The 26,642-nt window shown below is 38.0% G+C and overlaps 2 protein-coding genes across 2 annotated transcripts; one reads left to right on the top strand and one right to left on the bottom strand.

The window, feature by feature from the left end:
* Positions 1-247: 247 nt before the first annotated feature.
* On the bottom strand, positions 248-7,506 carry LOC576763 (solute carrier family 22 member 18). Its single transcript, XM_777036.5, has 8 exons — positions 7,048-7,506; positions 5,724-5,967; positions 4,967-5,099; positions 3,527-3,636; positions 2,919-3,130; positions 2,175-2,276; positions 1,473-1,593; positions 248-938 (listed from the first exon to the last, which is right to left on the bottom strand). The coding sequence occupies exons 1-8, from the start codon at positions 7,375-7,377 to the stop codon at positions 781-783; spliced, it is 1,410 nt and encodes a 469-aa protein (XP_782129.4). The 5' UTR covers positions 7,378-7,506; the 3' UTR covers positions 248-780.
* A 4,301-nt stretch (positions 7,507-11,807) lies between these two features.
* On the top strand, positions 11,808-26,403 carry LOC100888621 (60S acidic ribosomal protein P0). Its single transcript, XM_030974615.1, has 8 exons — positions 11,808-11,908; positions 17,233-17,333; positions 17,911-18,086; positions 20,214-20,301; positions 21,399-21,545; positions 23,913-24,021; positions 24,591-24,808; positions 25,782-26,403. The coding sequence occupies exons 2-8, from the start codon at positions 17,280-17,282 to the stop codon at positions 25,929-25,931; spliced, it is 942 nt and encodes a 313-aa protein (XP_030830475.1). The 5' UTR covers positions 11,808-11,908; positions 17,233-17,279; the 3' UTR covers positions 25,932-26,403.
* The last annotated feature ends 239 nt before the right edge of the window (positions 26,404-26,642 follow it).

The raw sequence follows: 26,642 nt of genomic DNA on the forward strand, positions 1-26,642 counted from the left end.
ATTCAAAATCTTGATGTTGATGCCACAACATAGTCCAAGTCTGTTGACCTGAAATGACCTTTGACCTTGACTTTGTGACCTGAAATTCAAATCACATGATTGGGGATACTTGATAACCCTGTAGTCCAAGTTTCATTGACTAAGGACTAATACTTTCAAAATTATATTAAAAATTCAAAAACTTAACCTTAGGTTAAGTTTTTGATGTTGACGCCGTCGCCGCCGCCGTCACTTGAAAAGCGGCGCCTATGTCTCGCTTTTTTGCTACGCAGGCGAGACAAAAATGTAGTGGATTCTTCTTTTTTAAAAGATCTGTGGATATTTGGGGTCATTTGTAACATCTGTTACCTACTACCTGGGCTATTAATATAAATACGAACTGGTCTATCATATAAATACAAAAATAGAATGGAAAAAAATAACATTATCACAGGTGAAACAATCTGCAGCCGCACAAGCACTATCTAGGACAAGCATGTGCTGTCAGTGTGCCTAAAACATCAATACTGTTTCATATTATTTGAACACTCCTTAAATAAAGAATGTAAATATAATCTCTCATATGACACAATCTGCAGCCACAATGGGAAGATCTTGGATAGGCCATAAGTTTGATTAAGACTCCCCTAAAAGAAGAATGGTATTGAATTACTACAAACATTAGGTAGACTCAAATATTGGATGTGGTTGGTAACGTTTGGAACGTAACATCTCAGACTTGCCCGTAACAAGTGGCTAAGTTATCAAGGTCAGACCGGAGTCACCGGACCATTTTGGTCTTTAATACTTGGTGAGAACCAAGAGCAGTACTATATTGATGACTGCTCCTGTAATACCAAGTGATGGGAAGCCCAGGTTAGTCAGGAGCACAGCACCAATGATCGGCGCCAAGGTACCAAGCAAAGATGTGCCAGCATGAGTAAGGCCAAGGATAGTTCCTGGAGAAATAACGGAATAAAAAGTTAAGATACATGAATAAGGTCATTCACAGCACAAAGATGACAAAGGACAGTTCCTTAAGAAATAAAGAAACGGGTTGGTAAAAGTGAAGAATATCATTGTGAAGGTCCCTCATTGTTCATTCACAGGCCTTCACAGGTTATTCACAGAGCATTGACAGCATGCGTCTTATTAATGACCTCTTAATTATCCCACCACTAACCAAATTCCTTGGATCTGTAATCCTGGACCAACCTAGCCCTAACCCTAACCAAAAACCTCATTGCAAAACTAAATCTTTATCTTTGACGCAATAGTCGCAGGAGCAATTGTCAACGGAGCATATGTCAGATCATCATAAAGAAGGGACTACAGTGTGGAAACTAGATTTGAGAGGGTTCAAGAGACCGTCAGCCTGCAAGACCAACCTGTCAGTCTTGAGACCGACATGGGTCTGGTGGGGTCTGGTGGGCTCTGGGTCTCATGGGCCATCGGTCTACTGAACTGGGATGTCCCAGACCTTGAAGACCTACCTGATTCTGATGCTGGGACGGCCTTGGTTAGAACACTGGTAATCACAGTGGTTGTAATACAGTTTCCACAGGTCATGGGAAGTAGCACGGCTGTGAGCTGCCATACATCTTGAACGAGACACTGAAAGACAATCAAATGGATTATTTACTTAAAGTCCCACTGCACTACTTATAGCTATTTGTGCCCTTTATATAGCAGTCAATTCCTAACCAGTGACTGTTAGTCCCCCATGATTCCCTCTTTCTTATGTTAATTTAGAGCTGATTTGATGAGATAACCACCTGTCAGTGACCTTGCAGGGAGGTCTAATCCCTCTTGGGCAACTAGTGCAGAGGGGCTTTGAAGGGAATGGCTGAACCATGGTGATGGATGGGGGGCAGGTTGGAAGTATCCTTCTTACTTTAGCCTTAATGTGAAAGAATTTCTCACAGAAGCATGTGTTGTGTTTGATAGTCCTCAAGACCTTTTAAGTAAGATTTTGCATTATCAGCAAATGAACCTAAAACTTATTCATGAACTGTAATCCCAATTGTTGCTTACCTCTGGTTCAAAGTCACCTGTGCACTGGTTTTCTTCACTATATAGAGGTTGTGTATGAATATTTTTAATCATTCAACCCAATTGGGGTTTAGTAGGCAAGTTTTGAAGAGAATTTGGTCATACGTCATAATTTGTTCCTTCAAATTTTACCAAAGTCTTACCATGGCCATGTAACTTGCTGCTAATAAAATAGCACTAGCTCGGAGTAACTTCATTTCACTGTATCTCTTTGTAAGACGTCCTATCACCACGCCCTGCATAACCTGCAACAAACGAAAGGCAGAATAACAAAAACATTGTTATCAAATGAAAACATAGCTTGCCAGATTGTCAACTAAATCTGCCAATTTAAGTTGCTTTCAATCCCCTGGAAGACACAAATTTGAAAGTGATTAGAGGACACTTTCTCCTGCGACAATTGCTCAAAGTCAATTTCCTACAGTGATATCTGAATTCTTAAATTCAACCCTGGACGCTATATTATCATAAACTCTAACCTCTAACCCTAGCCCTAACCCTGAACCTCATCCTGTACCTTTGATGAAATAAAACCTGCAGCAATTGTCGCCATTTGGTCACCATCAAATGAAAATATACCTGTGGATCAAACACATAATAGTGGTATTCAGCTAAATTGTACATTGGAAGACTTTAGTCTGGAATTAGGCATTTTCCCAAAAGAAAAAAAAAGGAGCAAAAAACCCTCTATGTAATCACGATATTTTTCAATTCTTATTTCTGTGTTCCCAACCCTTTTTTTCTATCTCTACCTCTCTCTCTCTCTCTCTCTTTCTCTCTCTCTCTCTCTCTCTTTCTCTGTCTCACTCTAAGAAGATGGCTCCTCTCCTACATTCATTTTTGGTTCTACAGTAAACTCTCCCTCTTTCTGTAAGTACAATACTTACAATGCTGGCAAGGCCCTGGAACGAGAGAAAGTAACCGTTCTGATCCGCCGTCAGCTCAAACTTGTCAATGACAACGAGGGCAAACATAGAACTGAAGATGGCCGACGGCAGACCTGCAAGAAGATTCACGCTGAGGAAGAATGCCGCACCGGGTGAGGAACGCATCAGGTGGGTGAAGGTTTTAATGCTGAACACACTATCGGAAGACTTGTCTACGAAAGTGAGAACAGAAAGAAAGGAACAAAAAAAGGTTTAAAAAGCAATTTGAAACTAATACCCAAATCATTTATCTTACATGAGCTATGGTTAGTTCCATTTCATGCTCCAGCAACAATTCAATTGCTTCAGTCGATATCCTAAAAAAACAACAGAATTCCTAACCTAAATCCAGACCCTACACTTTGCCTATAAAATGGATGTTGTATTGCCCTTTAGGTGCCAAAACATGGGTAAAAAAAAAAGGACCCCAAATTACTCAGAACCATTTCTTTTTCTAGATATGAAATCCAATTGTAATTCCTAAAAACAAGCTGTAAAACAAGCCTCTAAACAAGAAACCACTGCAAGTACAGGCCAAAATAATTTATGAAGTACTGCATCATATTTACCTTTGGCTGAGGTAGATTGTACAGGCTTGGTGTTGCCTGGAATAAAAAGTATCACCAATGATAGGCTGACACATGATCCAATGCAAGCAACTGCTGCTGCAGACTGTTCACTGCATAAATAGATGATAAAAAAGGGATAATATTCATTAACCAACTTAAAGTATTATGTAGGTGGCTTTCAATTACACTTCAAGTGCTACATTAAATAAATATTATCAGAGACACAACCATTTTCTGGTTTTACCGTATTGTATAGAGAAAATGTGTAAGCCCTATTAATTTTATTTGAAAAACTTGTTTTAACAGATTTGTTTTGCAATATTGGTGTGATTTGCCTTCAATGGTGACCACAAAAGTATCAGTTTTAGGTAAATGGTACACGGGCAGCTTCAGTGTCACTGTGGAGGTACTTTTTTTAAACATGTTTCTTTTTAAATGCTAGAGCATATACATTAACTCTGATAGCTTGTACATGTTTAGCTGCATGGCTATTAAATGTCAGATAACCCAAAATTTCTTTGGGCAGAGGCCTGCTTTCATATCCCAGATGGCAAGAGTCCTGGGCCCATAGTCATAAAAACCTTCCTAGGCCTAGTCATCAACTATGTACTATAGACTATGGAATTAATTGATAACTAGTTTTGTAAGGTTTTATTAATGGACCCAGAACTGTTTATAAGCTATGACTTGAAGATGCTAAATCAGACAAGGGTAGAATTAAGGAATTCAAAAGTAAATTTTCAGAAGGAGGAGGGAAGCTTTATTCCTGTTCATCTCACTAATGATACCCCCAGAGGCAGCATAAAAGGGGGCACGTATATGAAAAATCTTTGGCACAAACAAAATCTTAGCTTACATTTTTTTCCAGTGCCTATTTGCAAAGTGTGAAATTTAAAATGGGGTACAAGAACACAATGGGAGGGGCATATCTTGTTAAAGGGATCCGGTAACTTTGTCTTAGATCCTTTTAAAAATTCCTTGATATAGCTCATGCTGCAATGATAATTATAAACCTTTAGGTCAGTCAGGAATCCCATGACTTTTACAAGCCGATCGCCTGTCTGATTATCAGGATATTTATGATTGAAAATAGAAATAAAATTTTGCGTTTGCCAAACGGTTTTCATAACACTGTAGTGTTTTCCCCAATAGACTGTAGTCTATTGGGGAAAACAAGTATGGTAAAACCGGTCACTCAAAGGTTTTTTACTTTTTTGAGGCACTTCTTGATCATTTTGAAGCGCTATTTTGTTAGGGCTTCAATATAACACCATATCACAGACACTGATAACACGTAGGGCCGGGCATCTCAGATTTAACATTGTTAAACGATCCCTTAAAGGGAAGCCAGATTGGGATGTAAACAAAGGAATACTTGTGCCCCCCCCCCTTTAAATCTGCTCCTGGATACCCCTGAATGCAGTGCCTACCCCTGCTTACCTCATACTGACGCTGATCCATCCACCAATCAAAGGCCCTACCACAATACCAATAGAATAACACATACTGACTCTTCCCAGTGCCTCTGTTCTTCCTGCTTCATCTGATAAATCAGATATTACCATTTGAGTTCCTAAAGAAAAGACAACAAAAAAAAACATTTAAAAATATATAATTTTTTAAAAATAACATTATTAACAAGTTTCATCTTTAAAAAGCTAAGCATTTCTTTGTATTTAATAAGATGGCTTTGAGTTTATTAAATAAGTGCAGATTTGCAAGTGGGGTCCTGCGTGTCTTAAAATACAAATACAATTATGTAAAGTTGCTTTTTTTTGTAACACTAATAATAATATAACCATACTTATATTTAACACACACTTCAAAAATATATCCCTACACGCTGTAATGGAGAAAAGAAAAATAATAGAGAAGAGTGAGATAAAAATCAGCATACTTTCTTAAGTCATCAGTTAACATTGGCTATTTTTTTTCCTTCTTCTTCTTCTTCCTCTTTTTCATAAATGCAAGAAAATATCTTGGAAAAAAACACAAGCAAAAGTTTTTTTAAATAAAAATAAGAAAATTAAAGAAGGCAAATGAAATGACAAGGACATAAATGGGCAATTACAAGAAATATAAACAAAAGAGAAGTTAAATTGATTAAGAAGACATAATATTGAAACGTCATTGAATGTTAGGGTTAAAGAAAGTTAGTGGTAGGAATTTGGTATGGTGCAGATTAGCAGCTACTTACCTTGGAAAGCGTGCAAAAACAGGGAAGGAATTCTCGAGATGAAGATCAACGTGGCAGAATTGGCCAAACCCAGTATCCCATAGATGGCAGCAGCAGATAAATAAGCCAGGCCTAGAGCAGCACGTCCTCCGTAGACGTCCCCAAATCTACCGTAGATTGGACCTCCAACAAGCATGATGCCCGAGAAGAACGTTTGGAGGTACCCAAAGGTCACCATATCCATGTCAAATTTCTTGGTCAGATACTGGAGTGAGAAAGAGAGGGAGAGAGAGAGAGAGAAAGGGAGAGGGAAAAGGAATACAAAAAATTAAAATTAATTATTACAGATTCACTTGGCTTTGAAATTTGAAAGGCCTTGCAATTACTAGTGAGATATAAAAAAAAAAAATAGATCTTCTATAATTTCCTAATCAAAGGGCTTTCATTTTTCAGGGTCTAGACTTTCCAAACTACTGTTAGACGTACAGGATCTAGGCTCTACCGACATATTTTTTCACCTAAATAGCCTCCCAGAAAATTATTTTTAGTTCAGTTCAGTTTTATTTCCACGATTGGAATGAATTATAAAATCATATATTATTGGAAAAGGCATCTAAATACAAATTTTAAAATGAATTGAAAAGCAGCGCAGTAGAAGTAAGATGAACATATCAGAGGCCGCAACTGACCCCTCACTCTCAAAGATTGACAGATCTTTTCGCCCACAAGGATATATAAAATGTATTACTGAAATGTAAATTTATTGCAAATTAAAAACCGTCAAATAAATTGAAAACAACTAAAAATATTACATATATATACTGCATCAATCAAGAATAAAGAAAAAACCCAAGGATAAAGATATGGAGACATTGGATAAGCAAAAAACAACTAAAAGGGGCCAGGTAATTTTAAAAGATTAAAAATAAAGGTAACATTTTTTGTATTCTCAAACTAAAAAGCAACTCTCTGCTTATTTTTTATATTGACAAGAGGTCTAGATGATCTAAATCTACATCTTAACTTTGTAACTGTCATGCATGTCACTTAAAATAATTAGAGGCAGTCAGGCAGAGCCTAATTAACTCAGCTATTTATTATTTAAGTGTATTATATTATTACTTATAAGCTCTCTCAGTCACTGATTTCATTTTTTACAAAGATTAAAAATAAAACTTCTATTTAATAAAAGCAAACGACACGTCCCATTCCAGTTTAGTTTGAAAAAGCTGCATCAGGGATAAGGTTCAGCTTCAACTTCAAGTTTCAAGGATTTATTGTCAAGTCATGTCACACTTTTTTTTTTAACCTAACGAATAAACTTCAGGAATATACATGTACGTACCGGTAAAACTCCCATTTGAATCCAAAAACAGACAGCATACAGAAATGTATTTACTAAAATCACCGATTTCACCACATTCATATTAACGTTTGTTTGATGCAGCGAATGTTGCTGCCTCAGATCAGTTTTCTCACGATGAATTTCCACTTCCATCTCTTTGGCTGGTAACTCTCCCCCGACAGTTCGGGCACGATCGTCGTGAAGAATATTGGTGGTGCCGTCTGCTAAGACTGTGTCTGTGGCGGCGTTCGCTGGATCAATATCACTTTTAAGAATATCATCTGAAGTTACAAGTGCTCCATTTCGGTAACGGTTGCCTGATCTGAGCATCCTCCTTCTTTAATCACAGCATCTCAACAGTACAAAATAAATCCAACTGATAACAACCCCAACTTTATAACAACCTCGAATGAGTCTTTACTGATTCGAGTTCCGACTGGACCGGACACGTAAACATATGCCAAGAGCATCTATCGTGAGGAGAGGGATAACTACGTACTTCCGTAGTACGAATGGCACGCGCGGATTTGCAGTGATATGATCTGAGTGGGATTATGACTAGTGGTATGAAATGCATTACTCATTAATTTTGGTTTCAAGATCGTGCTTTTCAATCTCTCGAATATTTTTATAAGGCACTTAATAACTCTTCAGAAGCTGTTGTTGGCTCCTGATGCATGTGGAGGGAGTTGAAGAGAATGTAAGTTATTATCCTTCGAGTTTGGTGATAGCCAGGGAGCAAAGAAAGCTTCCTCGATCTTTGGGTTGGCTAATAATTCATTTCTCAGTTTACCTCATGGTGGGAGGTATAAAAGTAAAGTTTTGTTTGTGTGTGTTACAATATATATTTCCATATTAAATTATTATGTTATTGATTAAATAATAATAATAATTTCATCTTGTCAGAGCGCTGCAACAAAATCAGAATTTACCACAAAATAAAGCAAAAGAACAAGTAGAAATGACATAATATTTAAACACTCGTAAATAGTGGGCGGCGGAGCGTCTTTTGAAAGTGTAGGGGGGGGGGGCACCAACAAAAAAGGGACTGACTTTCGACATCTCTTCCCAACCCGTGAACCTAACACCCGTACAACTAGATATACTCAGGCATACCCGGCACAATTCAAATTCAGAAACAGGCTAAGGGATAGTGCGATTCCGTTTTTTATCAGACCGTATAGGAAATCCATTCAAAGGAAGAAGGAGGCATTAACCTTTTGTTTACTAGTACAAGTTTAAAGATAAAGACCAGTATTGGAAACGCCCCAATTTCAAAAAATGAAATGGAAGCTCTCATTACCAATCATGTTAAAGAATATGTTTTGACTAATACATGATGATACAAAATTTGCCGGGAAACCGCCTACTAATTCATATATTTGGTAAATTTGTTTCTCTCGTGGTCTGTGAGAGATATAGGGTAGTCCCATATACATCTTTCTGTGTATAGTGCTTGTAACTTTACGAAGAATGGGCCAAATTTCTTATCATTTTGATGATTCCAGAACCTTGCAGATGCTAGATGCTAGATGATCAACCTTTTCTGATCGATTCCACAACGTTTCTTTCACAATGCAATCGCATGCATGACCATAACTGGTCTTTATCTTTAAGGACTTTGCTTTTATCTTGATATCGAGGATTATGTTATTTCTTGCATCTTGTTTAAGTTACCATCTGTAATCCTATATTGTATATTCATGTCAATACCTTTCTCTCCCCCCCCCCTCTCTCTCTCTCTCTTTTCATCTCTCTCTCTCTCTCTTATCTATATCTACCTCCATCTCTCTCCTCTCTCTCTCTCTCACACACACACACACACACACACACACACGTCTTTTCTTTTCTCCGTCATGTCACCTTTTTTTGTTTAAATCTCTTTTCTTCATCTTTTGTTTCTCCTCGCTCTCCCTGTCTCCTTCATCATCGTTGGATATTTCCTTTTCCCTATATCTTCATATTTTACCTAATTTAATTCAACATGTCTTATAGAATAGAATTTATTGACTCATTCGACCCCCTTCTGGGGTATGAGAGTACAACACATGTACATGTCATGATAATGATACATAATAAAGAATACAAACATAGCTTAATAATACAAAGAATACAGAATACAACAAAACAACAATATAAAAGTATAACGATAAATAGGAATGATCTAAACCTAGCCTATATGCTAAACATATACAATATGGCAAGCATACATGAAAAGTGGAAAATACCACATGAACAATCTAAATACAAATACAAAGACAAAGAAAGATAAAAACAAAAAATAATTTTACACATTTTTTTTTTTTAATACATTATTGTCTTAACTAAAAAAGAAATTATAAGTTTCATTTTTGTACATGTAAGTGAGTTGTGATTGGATTGTTAAGATATATGCAGACTAACAAAATACGCCATAATCGTCCATTGGACAAACAAAAACATAATGGAATATAATGTAATAAGACAAACAAAACAAAAAGTATACTAACAAAAAAACAAAAAAAATGAACAAAAGAACAAACAAACCATCAAAACTATACTTGACCTAAAGAAAGACTGTACTACAGATCAAGAATTGTTGGTTGCTTAATTAACCTACCACTTCGGGTTGTAACATTTCTTTTTATGGGCGACATATGATTGGATTGTTCAGATTTACATGTATATAGACGAGCAAAATATGACATTATTATCCTTAAGAAGAGTACTAATTTCTTCAGCTGTCCTATACCGGAACATGAAAATAAATTCAACATGTATGATGTGCAAGGGCGTTTAACTATTACTTTGCGACCTAAATATAACTCTCTTTCCTTTCTGAAAAAAGGGCATACAAAAACATAATGGAATTCATCACCAGACTCATGCATATCACAACATGGGCATTCAATACTAATTTCATTAACAGCTTCTTTGAATCTGTTATTATTAATTTTACATTGATTGTAATTCTTATTTCTTGATCATTCTATGCGGGTTTTTTTAATTCCATTTATGATACTTTAATATAAAGCCTTTTAATGTCAATTTTTGTTAATGTATATCTTGAAACGACATTGTAATTGTAAACTTTCGCAATTCGGTCTGCGTATTTGAATAAACCACTTTTTTCTTTTTTTTTGTCCCGAAAATTTGAAAATTTGGCCGATCGATATTTCATATCGTTGGAGGGGGGGGGGGGGGGGGTGAGGTCACCTTTTTTTGGTCACCCATTAGCACAAAAAAAAAATTTTAATTAAAAAATAAATTGAGGGGGGTCGACCCCCCCCCCCCCCCCCCCCTGCGTACGCGCCTGGTCCAAGGTACTGCTTAAGCATATCTTGCAGTTGGGTGTGATGGTCTGAATATTAATTAACGAATGAGTGAAGTGAGCAAGCAAAGATTTTAAGATTTGTGAGGTCGCAGTGCTAAATATTGCATCTTGTATAAAGAGGAAAAAACAATCATGATGGGGTCAACATTAAAAAATGAAAAGACCTCATAACCGTTAACATTGTTGAATGTTGATGAAAAACTGCGTAATATTTGTATTTAATGTTACTTATTAAACTTCCCAAACCACAAAGATATTTATGATTTTCTTTGAAGGCGTCAATGTGCAACACCCTCTAACAGTATTCTCTCAACCAATTTTTAAACTTTCCCAACCCGCGTTTTTCCATGAAAATAAGACATAAACTGACAGGCTTATAACAATCTTTCAACACTTAAATATTTGGAATGGTACATAGAGCCAATGTATTGCTTTGTGATTATTCTCATTCAACTAAAATTAAATTTAATTATAATAATATAGTTGGGAGAATTTAGGAATAGATCACATTAGTTTTTCCCAATGGTATGTTTAAGTTCACTCAAACATTCAGAATATCTGTACATCTAGCATTGAAGTCACTTTCTTGGTAACATTTTCTCTCATTTGAACAATGTTACCAAGTTCCTTTAATAAGAAACAAAATTATATCAACGTCAAATGCGAGCGAGCTTTGGGTAAAAATAAAGAAAGGTTTGCTCTTAGCCACTTTAAATTAGGAGTACATAGTATAGTTATAGGAAGAGGGCCTAGAGGGGGCATTTATCCAAAGGAAAAGCAAAGTTATTCTAAAAGAAAAGGAGCACGTTTCAAAGTAAAAATTGGAATTATCTCATGTGAAAATGGATAATTTCTCGCACCTGAAGGTTTTTTTCTTGTACCTAAAAAGAGGCACTCGCCTGAGATGAATAGGGGCACCTCGGAGAATGGAAAGGGGCACTTATCAAAAGGAGAAGGGACACAGTATTACAAAGGAAAAGGGCACTTGCTAAAGTAAAAGGACACCTCTCAGATTTGAATATTGGCAATCATCATTGGTAAAGGGGGCAATTATTAGAGGTGGTAAGGGGCACTTATAAGAATGTGGAACGAGCACCTATAAGAAATAAAGAGGGCACTTACCTGAAGTTAAAAGGGCATTTTTCCTCTGTAAAAAGGGACATTGTGAGGATACTTGAAAAATTGGGGGCACTGTGCCCCCCCCCCCCCCCCCCCCCCCCCCCCCCCCCCCTCCTTGATGGTCAGTTGGAAGTTGTTGAGAATCATCCTGTGGCATGATTTAGCATGACGGATTACTACTAGTACTGCTATTGCTTGCTCAGTGGAGCTGAGTAATCCCTCTCCGCAATAAAATCTCTTCTACAATAGCTGCACTCGCGATGCATTGTGAATAGCTCGTCGATGGCATGTGTACGCGCGCCTATATGGTGAAATAAATTTTCGCTGCTCCCTAAAGACTCGGGCGGAGTATGCATGTATAAACGTGCAAAGCACGTGTAATAGTTACCTGCCAAATCAGTCTCTTTCGCATTCATCATCTTATTACTTGTAAGCATGGGGAAGTTTGGATACTCTAGAAATTCACTAAATTCGTTATGTTATAAATATGAAATGTTTGAAATGATTGAACGATATAATCTATAAAGAAATACACATTCGAATCTTACTTGTTGATTGAAAAACTAAGGATAGATATCATTGAAATTTTATTAAACTTTTGAAGATAAAAGCTACGCCGACGGCATTGCGACAAGATTGGTTGCGTACTAGCGCAGTACATGTACAAGCACACTCGTGGCCGACGGTCGCATGTATGGCAAGTGCATTGTATTCGTTGCATGAGAACCGGCATATAAACGGGCGATGACGGTCAGCTTTGTCCATTCGCTCATTCAAATTACGACTGATAAAAAAATTGAACTTAAAAACAATTTTCTAAAAATCTATTTTCATGTCACTTATTTGTTTAATTCATTGACGTGACAGTTGCTAAAGCGTGGAATTTGAAATGAATCCTGTAGTGGAGGAGGCGCGAGGTATGGCGTGGAGAGTTGAGTGGTTGAGTAGGAATAGAGGGCTTGAAATTTTCAAAGATGTTATTCTCACACAAAAAAGGTGATCGTGTCATTTTGACATTTCATAAACTGAAAAAGAAGTTAGATCTACTCAATGTCTGTGATTTAAGATGCAATTCTGGATTTTTAAAGTGAAAAATGGCTTGTTGAGAACTTGAGCCTTTTTTTGAGGCGTGTACGGTGTAGACCCTCTAGGCCTAGATCTAAATGAAATCTATATCACTGAAATAGGTCTAAGACTCCTCAATATTTTTACTTTTTTTGATTAATGCGTGGCACTATAGTCTAGTAGTAGTACTTGGTATAGAAAGAAATATGTGTTTTTATTTATCACTTTCGTGCAATAAGGTGTAGATCTAGATGTCTAGATACATCGCCCATATCATATAAGATTCAAAACACTAAGTTAAAGTGTTAATCAATCCACTTACTGCTCGGGATAGATCCTCTATACCTTTTTTTTACCTCTTTTTTTTTTTTTTTTTTTCTTAAATGAATGCTTCCTATTTACAAATAACTTAGACCCTAATACCAACAATTCCTTCTTCCCAAAAATTATTTAAAAGGGCCATTCCATGAGAAGAAGGACATGACATCAAAAAAGAAATGTACCTCTTATGTTAATTCTTTGATTTATCACTAACCTTATGCCATGGATGTTCATAAAACATTAGGGCCTTTCAAATTCAATACAATTTTTTTTCTCATTTTTGTTGATTTCCTAAGATCTCAAACCATCATCAAAAACGTACATGTGGGACTGTAGATGAAAAAAAAAACAATTTATTGCAGATTACACAGGATTCTTGTAATATTTTTTCCTGAAAATTTCGCTAAATGGAAAAAGATGAATATATTTCCATATTCTAAGGGGTCCTGTGATATTTAATCTATTATATAGGGGTGAAAATGGCCTCCGGACAAAATGTAACGCGAGTTACCGTAACGTGAGTTACCGACATATTTGCTTCCTGCATTTTACTAGTCCATTGTTTCTTATCTTTAATATTGTGATCTTATACTAGTAAGTCACAACCTACTATCAAATTAAAGTAGGAAAGATTTTGTCAAGATTGTCTAGTATGAGGAGAAAAGAGGGTCTTATAGAATTGACCATGTCCTTTTTTTGTAACGTGAGTTACCGAAATTCAATAATCCAAGAATCTAAAAATGTTTGTTCTTCAATTTTCTTTTTTGTTTCATTCAGTTGTTCTATATCTACCCTTTCCATGTTTGAAAAAAGTATCTTGTAGATCCTAGCAGTTCTAAAGATCTAGGCACATTATCGTGTCAATGTACCCATTATGTGTAATGCGAGTTACCATGGAATGGCCCAAAAGCTTACAAAATGCAGTATATTAATAAGGAGAATCTACCAGTATAGTAGTTGATATACCAACGATAACAAACGTTCTGTCAGTCACTGTTCAGTTTCTCAGACCTGCCAACCAGTACGATTTAGACCTCTAGTCGTATTTAGTACGATTTCTAGGAGCAAATACGACAGTACGATTTTCCTCAATAAAATACGATTTTCAAAAAAAAAAAAATGCCCATTCTGTCCTATAAAGTATCCTACAAGCATCTCACATCAGCAATTTGGGGATGTTCATTAGTTCATCGAACACACCAGTCGTGACGAAATCATGCATACAGGGTTCTTGTTAATTTTTCTGATAGCAGGCTATTTATGATTTACAGGAGGCTACTAAAATTGCAAAAGAAAAATCTCTGTGCGCGTAGCGCACATCACCATGTGCGCGAAGCGCACATCACGAGCGCGAAGTCCCTTGCGGCCGGGGTCCAGGGCCCGCCTAAGGGCCCTGGAAGCTTTAGGGTTTTAGATGCTCTTTGGTGCTATCTTAGCCTTATTTTTGAAGATATGACCACACTGTATGAGCCATAGTTTAATGATAAAGATCATGAATATTTTGGCTGAATAACTTACTTTTCATATGATATACAATATGAAATGAAAATGCTCCATTATTGTTTCTGATAAATCAATCATATTTGTGATGAATCTACAATTTTGAATCACATGATAATGATACAAGGTAGTCCTGGGCAAAAACGGTTAACTGACGTTTACAGGACCTTGTCAGTGAAGAAAATCGTTTGCGATAAAAAATTTAAAAAATTGGAACACACATAAAAAAAATATGACAAAATTGGATTGGTAAATGGTTTGCAGGTATGTGACAGCTGTCACAGGGGTCTGGGGGTGTTACGAATACGTTATCGAATCGTGCATCGCCAAATCAATCACAGTTTCACACTCATTATTACTACCGGTATTATTTATAATTTAGCCTACATTATTATTTACATTTCAAATAAAAAACTTACCTGTACGTTGCTTCTTACTCTTAATAGTAACAGGGTTCGTACGGGTCAGGGAATTTCTGGAAAGTCAGGGAATTTAAAAATGTTTTTTCCAGAAGTAAAAAGTCAGGGAAAGTCAGGGAATTCATCCATTTCTTCTGGAAAGTCAGGGAAAGTCAGGGAAAATCTTTTTTTTCAAGATGTTTGTTAAAATGGCATTTAATTTGTCTTGTGAACAAAGGAAAAAACATTTGGTAAAATCTGTGGTTCACAGGACCTTTTTCGTAACACGCAATATCTTTAGGACCTACTGGTACCGTGTCTATTGTGTCTTTCATACTGTATGCAAGATGTTTGTGCGCGTGAATGACTTGCAGTGACAGGTGCGGTGCGTGGTGCCGGTGTGTGTACATACAAGAATGCTGCATGCACGCTGTATACGATTACTTTTTGATCGAGCTTGTGCTTTGATTTTGATTAAAAGTTTGAATGAAGGTGTTTTACCCTGGGGTTTTACCACAGAATATTCATGAAACAATAATTGAAATGTAAATAACTATGTATCATGAGCCACTCGTGTTTTCTTAAGAACCCCTTTAAAAATTGTGTTGCTCTTTACTCGAATATCGCAACCCTGAATCGCATTTGATATACATTTGGCGTCCATTGTGCGAGCGCGAGCATACAGCCAGTAGTTAGCTAGCCTAGCCTCGTGGTTGCTGCTTTCCCCAACGTCCGCAATGAAGGCACACTTTTTTTCCCTCAGCAAAATATCCAAAGTCGGGGATGGGCCTTATATAGTCAGGTACAGGATATTTGAGTCCTCAAATGCTACTTTTTAGTGGTTTCAAAAATCTCTGTGTCTCAACATGAATTACATAATGCAAATAAAGAATAGGATCTACTATTTGAAGTTAAACTACGTTCCAAATTTGAAAGGAAGAGAGTTTTTTTTCCAGTTTTTTTTCTTCAGTCTCGATAAATTATGCCCTGTCACAAGGACTTTGCCGGCCGAAGCTCTCCCGTGTCTCCAGCTCACTCACCTGTATGATGCAAGCTCACTTACACAGGGGATAACGAATCACCACGTGAAAACTAGCCTGTCCACATTTCTGTTTGGACTCGGAGGAAAATTCTGTCATCTTTAGTTTTAAAAACAACATTGTTAAATGGGTCTAACTTAGTTCACAAGCACTTCAACTGTGCCTCGTAATAAAATGAAAGTATTTTCGAACGCTGTCACTAAAATAAGAGCCGATCTGATGTTAACAAAATGACCAATGTTGGCTTTTTTTTGGTGGCTTTTTGTTAACCAGATCAGATCACGTCTTATTTCAGTGTTCGAAAAATACTTTTACTTTTCATTATACAAGGCACAGTTGAAGTGCTTGTGAACTAAGTTAGACCTAGGTCTAGTAACAATGTTGTTGTTTTTTTCCAGATTTTTTTCCAGATTTTTTTCCAGATTTTTTTTTTTAATCTTCGAAATAGGGGTGCGCCTTACAGTTTTGTAATTTGCTTCCTAGTATTGCGATGATGTATAGTTGTACGCTTTAGATTAAGACATGTTCATCATTGAAAATGGTCATGGAAATTTACATTATCCTGCTCTGGAAAGTCATGGAGAGTCATGGAATTTTTAAAATGTGTAAGTGTACGAACCCTGTAGTAAGGAAGGAAGACATCGATGTCTGCCGTTTCGATTCCATTTTAATTCGACTGGCGTGCGATCTCGGAGATAAATTCACTCAGCTAGCTCAGCTCGGCTCACAACACGCGCTTTTCTTGCGTAAGCTAGCTTGCCGGCCTGCGCTTGGCTCTGGCGCACTGGGCATATACTAGATAGCTCTGCCCCCGCGTGCGCCGCGCCGCAAGTCCATATTTTAATAGGGTTTTATTTTACGATCGTTTCGGAGACGTTTCATCTCATTTCTTTACGACCGTTTTCACAACCCCGCGCTATGAAAGCGTGTCTTCGTGAAGCTTGTGATAACAGAAATTTGAGATAGCGACTTGACCGAATATGATGTGATTTTTGTATTATTATTATTTTTTTTTTGGAGAGGCTTACAGCCGGCTACGATTGCCGTTACAGCCGGAAAAAATAGCCGGTTGCCGGCTATTAACAAGAACCCTGTGCATATTCAACCAACGATCCTTACAAAAATTTCTTCCTGTTTGTAGGAACTGTTAGAGGCATTAATTGGCGTTCATTTTTAAGAATACAACTTTTGTCAGTAAAATACAACTTTTGAGATTTAAATAATACAGTTTTTGAACTCCAGAGGTTGGTAGGTCTGGTTTCTGAATGGTTTCAGGAAATGTTAACTTTCAATACTTTTCAATTTTTATTTGTAGTAACGCTGTAACTTTTTTCTTACAATCTTTTTGTAGGTTAATAATGATTTCTTTAAATTTTAAATTATTCATGTCCTTGATTTCTCTCCCTTATTTTCCTCTGGTTGGTTCCAGATTGTCTTGTCTTTAAATCAGCTTCGGCGATCCTTGAGTCACACAAGATGGTCAGGGAAGACAAGGCCACATGGAAGTCCAACTACTTCGTCAGACTCATTGTAAGCAATGTCCTCTGTTTCCCCTATTTCTTACAATGCTATAGCACCTAAGCTCAAGGGAATGTATAGAATGTGTACTATTGAGTGATAAATTTTGATTAGCTGTAGCTATAGGGAAGATTGGTTGAAGAATTAAGAAACAGTGTAGTTAATTTTCTCTTTTAAGAGAGAAAAGAGAAACCATCTCTTTGGAATAGATCTACAGTTAATTTTGTAAAAAATTACCTATTTAAAACTTATTTTTCTATGGAGTTATTTTATGCATTTAAAATTTTATAAGCCTTGTCTTTAAAAAGTCGGTGAAACACTGAAAGATGATTCATCAGGTTTCTGGTATAACTTTTTTTTGTTGGCATTTCGAACGGTTTAATAGTGCATGGTGTAGTTTGTACTGTAGTTGAAGCTGGGTGTATGTATGTAGTAGGCTCTACATTTTCATATCAATTTTGAAACAAAACTGACACTTTGTCAGAAGACTTTTTCTTGATACCGTAATGATACAAAATTTCAAAGTTGTTTAAAATATTCCATTTCCATGGTATGTAAATAATTTGTACGTCCACTTTCTACATTTCAGGAAAACTTGAATGAGTATCCCAAGTGCTTCATCGTCGGCGTTGACAATGTCGGCTCCAAGCAGATGCAGGCAATCCGTTCCTCGCTTCGAGGACACGGTGTCGTCCTCATGGGCAAGAACACCATGATCCGCAAGGCCATCAGAGGTCACATGGAGAATGATCCTGGTCTGGAAAAGTAGGTCTACAAATTTTTATGCCTCCGTTACGAAGTAGCCGGAGGCATTATGTTTTCGGGTTGTCCGTCCGTCCGTCCGTCCGTCCGTACGTCTGTACGTACGTCTGTACGTACGTCCCGTTCTCGTGATCACGTTATCTGAAGAACGGATCAATGGATTCCTACCAAACTTTGGTCATATATGTATCTAGCAAAGTCGATGAACTGATTAGATTTTGGGGTCACGAGGTCAAAGGTCAAAGGTCACAGGGCTCATTATGTATGCAAAAACAGCTCGTGATCGCGTTATCTGAAGAACCGATGGATGGATTCCTGCCAAACTTTGGTCATGTATGTATCTTGTAGAGTCGATGAACTGATTAGATTTTGGGGTCACGAGGTCAAAGGTCAAAGGTCACAGGGCTCATTATGTATGCAAAACGGCTCGTGATCGCGTTATCTGAAGAACCGATAGATGGATTCCTGCCAAACTTTGGTCATGTATGTATCTTGCAGAGCCAATGAACTGATTAGATTTTGGGGTCACGAGGTCAAAGGTCAAAGGTCACAGGGCTCATTATGTATGCAAAAACAGCTTGTGATCGCGTTATCTCAAGAACCGATTGATGGATTCCTGCCAAACTTAGGTCATGTATGTTACTTGCAGAGCCGATGAACTTATTAGATTTTGGGTAACGAGGTCAAAGGTCAAAGGTCACAGCGCCCGTTATGTATGCAAAAACAGCTTGTGATCGCGTTATCATTAGAACAGATTGATGGATTCCTGCCAAACTTAGATCATTTATGTATCTTGCAGAGCCAATGAACTGTGTAGATTCTTGGTTCATAAGGTCCAAGGTCATGGGCTCATTATGTATGCAAAAATAGCTTGTGAACGCATTCTCATTAGAACTGACAGATGGATTACTATTTAACTCTGGATATCTTGCAGAGCCAATGAGCTGAGTAGATATTAGGATCATGAGGTCAAAGTTCAAAGGGTCATATATGTATATGAGAAATTGTTTGTAATCACGATATTCTGAGAACCTGTTAATGGATTACAATTGAACTTGAATTTGAAAAATTTCTTCTGTTTTGGTTTGTAAAATTGCTCTATGACGGAGGCATCATTTTCGACTGCGCGCAGTCGAATTCCATCTAGTTGATCCTGTCGTGCATTTGTGAATATTTTCTCTCTCTGCATGTTTCAAGATCTTGACCTCATGACAAGAGAGCTTTGCAATCGATAGTATGATTGATTTATTGTACATAGCAATCAGTTGCAAATTGCTAGTTTTTGTTTGGGGGGGGGGGGGCAGCTGTTGGCCTTATAAATTCTGCCTGCTTTGTATCAATTTATCTGTAGACTGAAAGCAAAACTACTCGCTTCAAGAAAATGTCCAGAATCTGGCCGCTAAATTAATCTTTGGCCTTGGATCTCCGACTCGTACTTCTCCCTTGATTGAGGAACTCCATTGGTTACCTCTACGACAATGCATTCTGTTTGAGTTCTACTTGTATGTCTTCAAAAATTCTAAATCGTAGGGAACCTGAATATCTTAATGACACCCTCCAAATATATACACTAGCTCGTAACCTTCCATGAACAATTGACAAATATAAATTAATTGTTCACAAATCCAGATTCTCATGTTCCTGAAAATGTTTGAAAGTGGCTGATTTGAAAAAAGAAGCAATATCCCACTTTCCATCAGAGAATTAACCTGTCTTGCCTTTTTCCAAAAATCCCTTGAAACATACATGTACATCTTCCCTCAGTGACTAAATGCAATTTACCTATTTTTTTATAAGTGTTGGTATTTCAAGTTTCTCCTTCACTCTCTGTAATCTTGTAAGTGCTATGGAAATTAATGTTTTCTACCACTCCTAAATGATAAGTATTATATTATTATTATGAACATCAAGAAAAATTATGGAGCATAAAAAAATGCAGAAAGAAAAGCCAAAAATGGAATGCTTTTATTTTTTAAAGGAGTATTCCACTGTTGCTGTATTTTGATCCACTATTTCTTTGTCCAATCATCTCCTTACATAATCTTTTCGTTCATCCATGTTACATTTTCCCCTCTCTCTTTGCTTATCCTCCTCCCTGTAATTTGCCTTGCTGTCCATTTCAACCTGCAGGCTCCTTCCCCACATGAAAGGCAATGTTGGATTTGTATTCACCAAGGGAGAATTGCTGGAGGTCCGAGAAAAGATCCTGGCTAACAAGGTACAGATGCACTACAGAATTTTGTTAATGTTTTGTCAAATGCCTGCTCAAGGGAAATAGGACAGAGTTCTTTAAAGGCTAATGGACTTTGTGTACAAGTTCCTTAATTACACTTTTTAAAGTCAACACTATTCAAGGGGAAAAGAAAATGTGGTCTTCAAAGACGGGTGATCGTAAAGGATTCTTTGTACTTGCCATGAATGATGCAGGTGAAACCTACCCCACTGGAAATGTGGAAAAGAGCTCAAAATAATGAAAAAGAATCTCCCTTTTTAAATTGTTTCTTTCTTTTCTCCTTCCACAAAACATCCTACATGCCATGATTATGATGACACAGGGGCATGTTGCCAGTGTGATGCACATAGTGCCATCAGAGCCAGAAATGGCTGAACCCACTGAAGGCCAGCATCCCGCATTGACCAAAAAATGGCCCTCAATAACACGTCTGAATCATGAGAGCGTTTTCAAGCTTTTGCCTGGTTTCACACCCAAAATCTCCCATTCCATGCCTTTTCAGACTGCATATTTTAAATACAGAATGTATAGGGATCCAAAATGTACAGGCTTCTTTTCGGGCTCATTGGGTAAACTTAACTGGTATCGCGGCTAAACACACTATGAACATGACGGACAAAGAAAGCAGACAAAATGTACAGTTCCTCAGGTAGACAAAGGAACATCCCTTCACTGCTATTATGTAAAAATGTGTAGAACAGGTGTCACATGCATATCCACCTGTTCTACACATTTTTACACGATGGCAGTCAAGGGATGTTCCTTTGTCTACCTGAAGAACTGTATATTTTGTCCACTTTCTTTGTACGTCGTGTTCGTAGTGACACCTTGTGAAATATACCAAGTTTTCTTGAAACTGTGTAGAAGTAGAAACAGCGGAGTAAGAGTTTAAAGAAAGTTGGATAATATCTTGAGAAATTTGTGTTTGACAGGTTAGATCACAAATTCTATGAGAATTTCAAATTCAGAAATTTATATTTCAATTGCAACAAATTGGGGGAGAAATTCCCCACATACTGTTAAATGAAAAACATATTTTACATTGATTCTAACATGTCCACAACGGTTTCTGTGTTGTACAGGTCGCTGCCCCAGCCAAGGCTGGTGCCCTCGCACCAATTGATGTGTTCATTGACAGCGTCAACACCGGCTTGGGACCCGAGAAGACCTCTTTCTTCCAGGCTCTTTCCATCGCCACCAAGATCGCCAGGGGAACCATTGAAATCTTGGTGAGAATTGTCTCTTTTGCTTCGTAGGCAGTGAATAAGACTTGGAGGCTTGTATAATTTATTGATTCTTAATGAAGAAAAAAAAAAATCATCCTTGAAAAGATGTTAATGTGAGTGTATTATAAAAAATAGAGGTCTCTCACTTGAACTTTTTATATGTGTTGATTGTGATTGTCATTGCTGGCAAGGTAACCTGGATGGTCACCAGGCTTACCAAAGTCCTCTTTCATTAGTCATTGAAATTAAATGTGAAAAATTTACATGAAGTTTAGTAATAGCACTGAGATTGTCATTTGTCAGACTTGTTAAACAGGTATTACAAAGATAGAACTTAGATTGCCAGCAGGGTTTCATTAGGTCAAAGGCAGCCAGGCAATTGTGGAGTTGGAGCCCTGTTATGAAGGATGAGGAAGAGGAGGAGGAGGGAAAGTAGCCGTCTTTTATATATAGCACCTGCTTGGCCTTTCAAAGTGGGCAAGCTGCATCAAAGGGTTGGGGCATTTACTTGAGATAACTGGTAGTGATGACTCAGGGGCATGTTGCCAGTGTGATGCACATAGTGCCATCAGAGCCAGAAATGGCTGAACCCACTGAAGGCCAGCATCCCGCATTGACCAAAAACCAGCCCTCAATAACGTGTCTGAACCAGTTATTTTTTATAAGATACATTCAGTATTGAGGGGGGGGGGGGTTACTGCTAAATTTCTTGCTGTCATACATGGTTCTCCCATTTTAGACAAATGTGAATGGGATCTTTACTTTCACACCGTTCTTCTTTCTCCCTGTAATTTTGGAAGGAATGTACATGCTGATGCCTCTATAACTCACCAAATGCAAAGTGATGTACTTGCATCAGGCATTTACCCCAAAATTTTAGTTTGATCTTTGAAGGTTAATTGCTATTGAGCAAATAATTACCGTTAGTGAAGGTGATGGGACAAACTACCATTTCCGAGGCGATCTGGATGTAGCTATCTTTCCGAAGCGAAGCTGAGGAAAGATAGCGTATACATTCTGATCGACGAGGAAGTGATAGTTTGCCATCGCCTGAAACCAAAAGGTGATTATTCTGATCGACGAGGAAGTGATAGTTTGCCATCGCCTGAAACCAAAAGGTGATTATTTGCTTTATATTCCACATCTAAAACAATTTTAACTACAAAAAGAAAAGAAAGTGTATGCATTTACATAAAAGACACCTAGGCCCAAATTCACACCAAAAAAGTTTAAGTTTAACCCAACCCCTTGAGGGTACGGTGCGCGCATGTGTTTTCTTTAATTGCGCTCAATGGTAATGCGCGCTTAATTACGCCTGTTTTACAGAGATGCCAACCGTTACGGTTTCGCTGTATTTGTTACGGTTTTGATGCTCTTGTTACGGCGTTACGGTAAACAATCAAAAGGTTACGGGGAAACGATAAATAAAAGTACATTATAGCAGATGCCGCTATTTATACATAGCCTCAGTACACAGCGCTGCAATGTCGCACTCATTCAATCATAAGTTCACTGAATTTGACTACACTGGATAGGCACTTTCACGCACATGGTCCGTCCGCCGCCATCTTGTTTAATTCCGAAACAACACGGCCGCCGTCATTATTGTTTTGATACTAGTATACTACGTGCGGTCGTGCATTTAGGGGGGGAGCATGGGGTGGATGATCGTGCGTGCGGCGCCCGCAATACCAATTCAAAGTATAGTAGCGAAGACTTCGGTGATTCAGCGGGCGCATTGCAAGTGCGATGTACGGTGTGTTGTTCATGAACGCTGGGCCTAGCGGCCTGGGCTGGTGTGTCTGTGGTACTGGTGAGTGTACGTGTGCGTGTGTAGGATATGAGTTCTGCCATTTGACTGTGGATTCGAATTTTCCATTCGACGCTTGAACGAGGTGTTTTCTTCCTGAATATTATCATGGATTCACTCAAAAGAGCGAGTACCAGAGGAGGAGATCCTTTGGCTGCAAACAGATTTTTAAAAACGTTTTTATGCACATCTTTATTTTGGACTTAAAAATGGTAGGTTCGAAATGCAGTAAGAGTGATTGGGTGTTTGTGTACGTTTTCCGCGAAAATTATGCTGCGGTGTCTTGCGTTACGGAAAGACCCCCATTTGTTACGGACAAATGTAAATGTTACTGACAGCCATCCTATAGGGTTGGCATCTCTGGTTTTAGTGCGCTTTTGGATAATCTTCAGTGAAAGTGCGTTGCACTGTGTAAATAGTAGTACTATCTACACAGTGTAACAAACTTTTTGCTTCTCCCATCAATAATGGGCGAACTATCTTTCATCACATGACTTACTTTTGACCAATCATAGAGCAAGATTCTTAGTATGTGGAATATAATTTTTACTATCCTGCAGAACAAAGTACATCTGATCAAGCTGGGCGAGAAGGTAGGAGCTTCTGAGGCCACTCTGCTTCAGATGTTGAAGATCTACCCCTTCTCGTATGGTCTCCAGATCCGCCAAGGTGAGTCTCTGGATCTTCCTTGCATATTTGTTTAAATGTTGAAATGATCAGGGAACTGTTTCACAAAGCCTTTTTTCAATGACAAATGAAGAAAAAAAAAATCAGTGACAAGTCTGCTGATAACCAATCAGAATCAAGGATTTCAGTAGCTTATAACAAAAACTGGCATTTGTCACTGATGACAAGTTTTGTGAAACGGGTCCGTGCTTGTGGTTCTTCAAAGGGGAAAGCCCCTACTGTAAGATCTTCTTGAATTTCACATAGTGCTGTGTTCAAGCCCACTGAAGGTCAAATAGAAATTATAGAGAAAACAATTCAAAGGTTGTGGAAAGTCTCCCTCGTTAAAAATGTCGAATACAAATTTAATATTTCATTGTACTGGAAATTCTTTCCCTTTTTACGGAAGTTTGAAGAACATTTTAGTTTACTTAACTACACAGTGAGGTGAACAGATATCAATCACAATGTTAAACCTTATATCAGAATGAAATTCCAAAACCACACTTGAAAGAAGCAATTTCTTACTTTTGTTCTAACTTCCTCTTGCCTTGTTTGTCATTTGCTCCTAGTGTACGAGGCAGGCTCTGTGTTCCATCCCAGCATCTTGGACATCACCGATGAGGACATTCACGTCAAGTTCATCGAGGGTGTGGCCAACGTGGCTGCACTCTGTCTGCAGATAGGGTACCCAACCCCAGCCAGTGTGCCTCATTCCATCGTCAATGGCTTCAAGAATATCCTGGCCATTGCTGTTGCAACGGAGATCACATTCGCCCAGGCAGAACAGGTAAGCAGCCTGGTCCTTCATGGTTATTTTACACCCACCTCGCAGTTTACGACCTGACTGCAATCTGATGTTGTATGATATTGCAGGATATTCTAAGCCTTCACGTTGCATGTAAAGCCCCTTCGGTTGTGAATTGTAGTGACTTCAACCAGTTGCTAGTATTTTCCCCATTCGGATTAGATTTTCTCCAACCTAAAGGTCCCAAATATCATGCTGTTTCAATGCATGATATTGGGATATTCCATCCCAGCATTGTAAATGTGTATGTTATCTTCACATGACCATGAAGAATACCTCAATCAGGAAGACTATCCTATGTCATTTGCTCCAGGCATAATTTCCCAAAATATACAGGGTCAAAGTTAGGTGTAGTGTTCGGTCAGTTGGGTTAGCATAGGATATTAATGATGGAGCAATGGTCACCAGAAAGTGGCGATCAGAGATTGCTCCAGCAAAAATTTCTCAAGATTTTTTATTGGTCAAATCTATAGGGTTGCAACTGAGTTTGAGGTAATGGCAGTGGGGGTAAAAATTATGATGAGCGAGTAGCTCTCGAAAGCTCCAAAAGAACTCTGGTAAAAAAACAAAAATGTACTTAAATATCCCTGTGAGAACATCACACTTATACAACACCAAATCCTAAAAGAGACTGCGAACAGAAACATTTTCCTCTGGGTTGGGTTTCGAGTGGGGTATAGTGTTTCGCCAATTGGGTTGGTTAGTGGGGGATTTTGTTGTACAATGGAACAATTGTTACCAGAGCATGTGTCATACAGGGATGCCAGTTTCAGGCAACAGCATGAATTCAGGCCCTAGCGAGTTAATTTCAGACCATAGTTTAGGCTTTTTTGTGCACAAAATAGCTCATTCTAGGTGATTTTCAGGCCCTCTGATCAATTCTAACTGGCATCCCTGATCATAGAACATTCTATACATCTAACCTATCGTTTCTCTCGCTCTTGTTACCCCCTAGGCTAAGGCCTTCCTGGCAGATCCATCAGCATTCTTAGCGGCAGCAGCAGCATCAGCTCCAGTTGCTGAGAAGAAGGAAGAGGTAGCTGCAAAGAAGGAGGAATCTGAGGAGGAATCCGACGATGACATGGGTTTCGGCCTCTTCGACTAGTCCACACCGGGGCTCAAATCTCTTCTTCTTATCACAAGCCTACAGTGAAATGCGACCTGAATATAACATCACCATATGCTGAGACTTTGATGACTTAACCATGTGTGAACGGGATTCGTCTCTCGCTCCCCCGTGTCCTTGACTCTCATTTCGACAACACCACGGAAGCAAATGTTTCGTACTTGTCACTGACCATGTTCAGTTTTCCAGACATCGTCTCAATATTACCTCAATATCACAACAGCCTAATGCCAAGATTCACCAATCTTTATACCCATGATTTGAAATATCACTGCATCGTGTTTATAGACGTAACTTTCATTTCAACCCCAGTTGTTTTATTTCTCAGCATGTTTTTATAGAACGGTACCTTTTCACTGGAAGCTTGTGACTGAAGCAAGCATATGGGATATTCATCTTGATTTCAATGCTCGTGTGATGAGATGATTAAATAATAACCATCTACAATTAATTCCTTGATTTGCTTTGTGATTTGTGTGTCATATTGTTACAAACTACATATATCATAATTAAATATACCATAAAAGCTATTCATATAGGACACAGGAAACCACCATGGTAAACTGCCCTGGCAAAATATGAACTATATATTTATTTTTATTTATTTGGTTTAAAAACATCAAAACTTAAAGTTCAGGAACTCATAATGGTTGATTTACAATGAAATTGAATAGTGTAAACAAAATTGAA

The sequence above is a fragment of the Strongylocentrotus purpuratus genome, unplaced genomic scaffold (genome assembly GCF_000002235.5).
Source record: "Strongylocentrotus purpuratus isolate Spur 01 unplaced genomic scaffold, Spur_5.0 spur5_scaffold_7, whole genome shotgun sequence".
Lineage (NCBI taxonomy): Eukaryota > Metazoa > Echinodermata > Echinoidea > Camarodonta > Strongylocentrotidae > Strongylocentrotus > Strongylocentrotus purpuratus.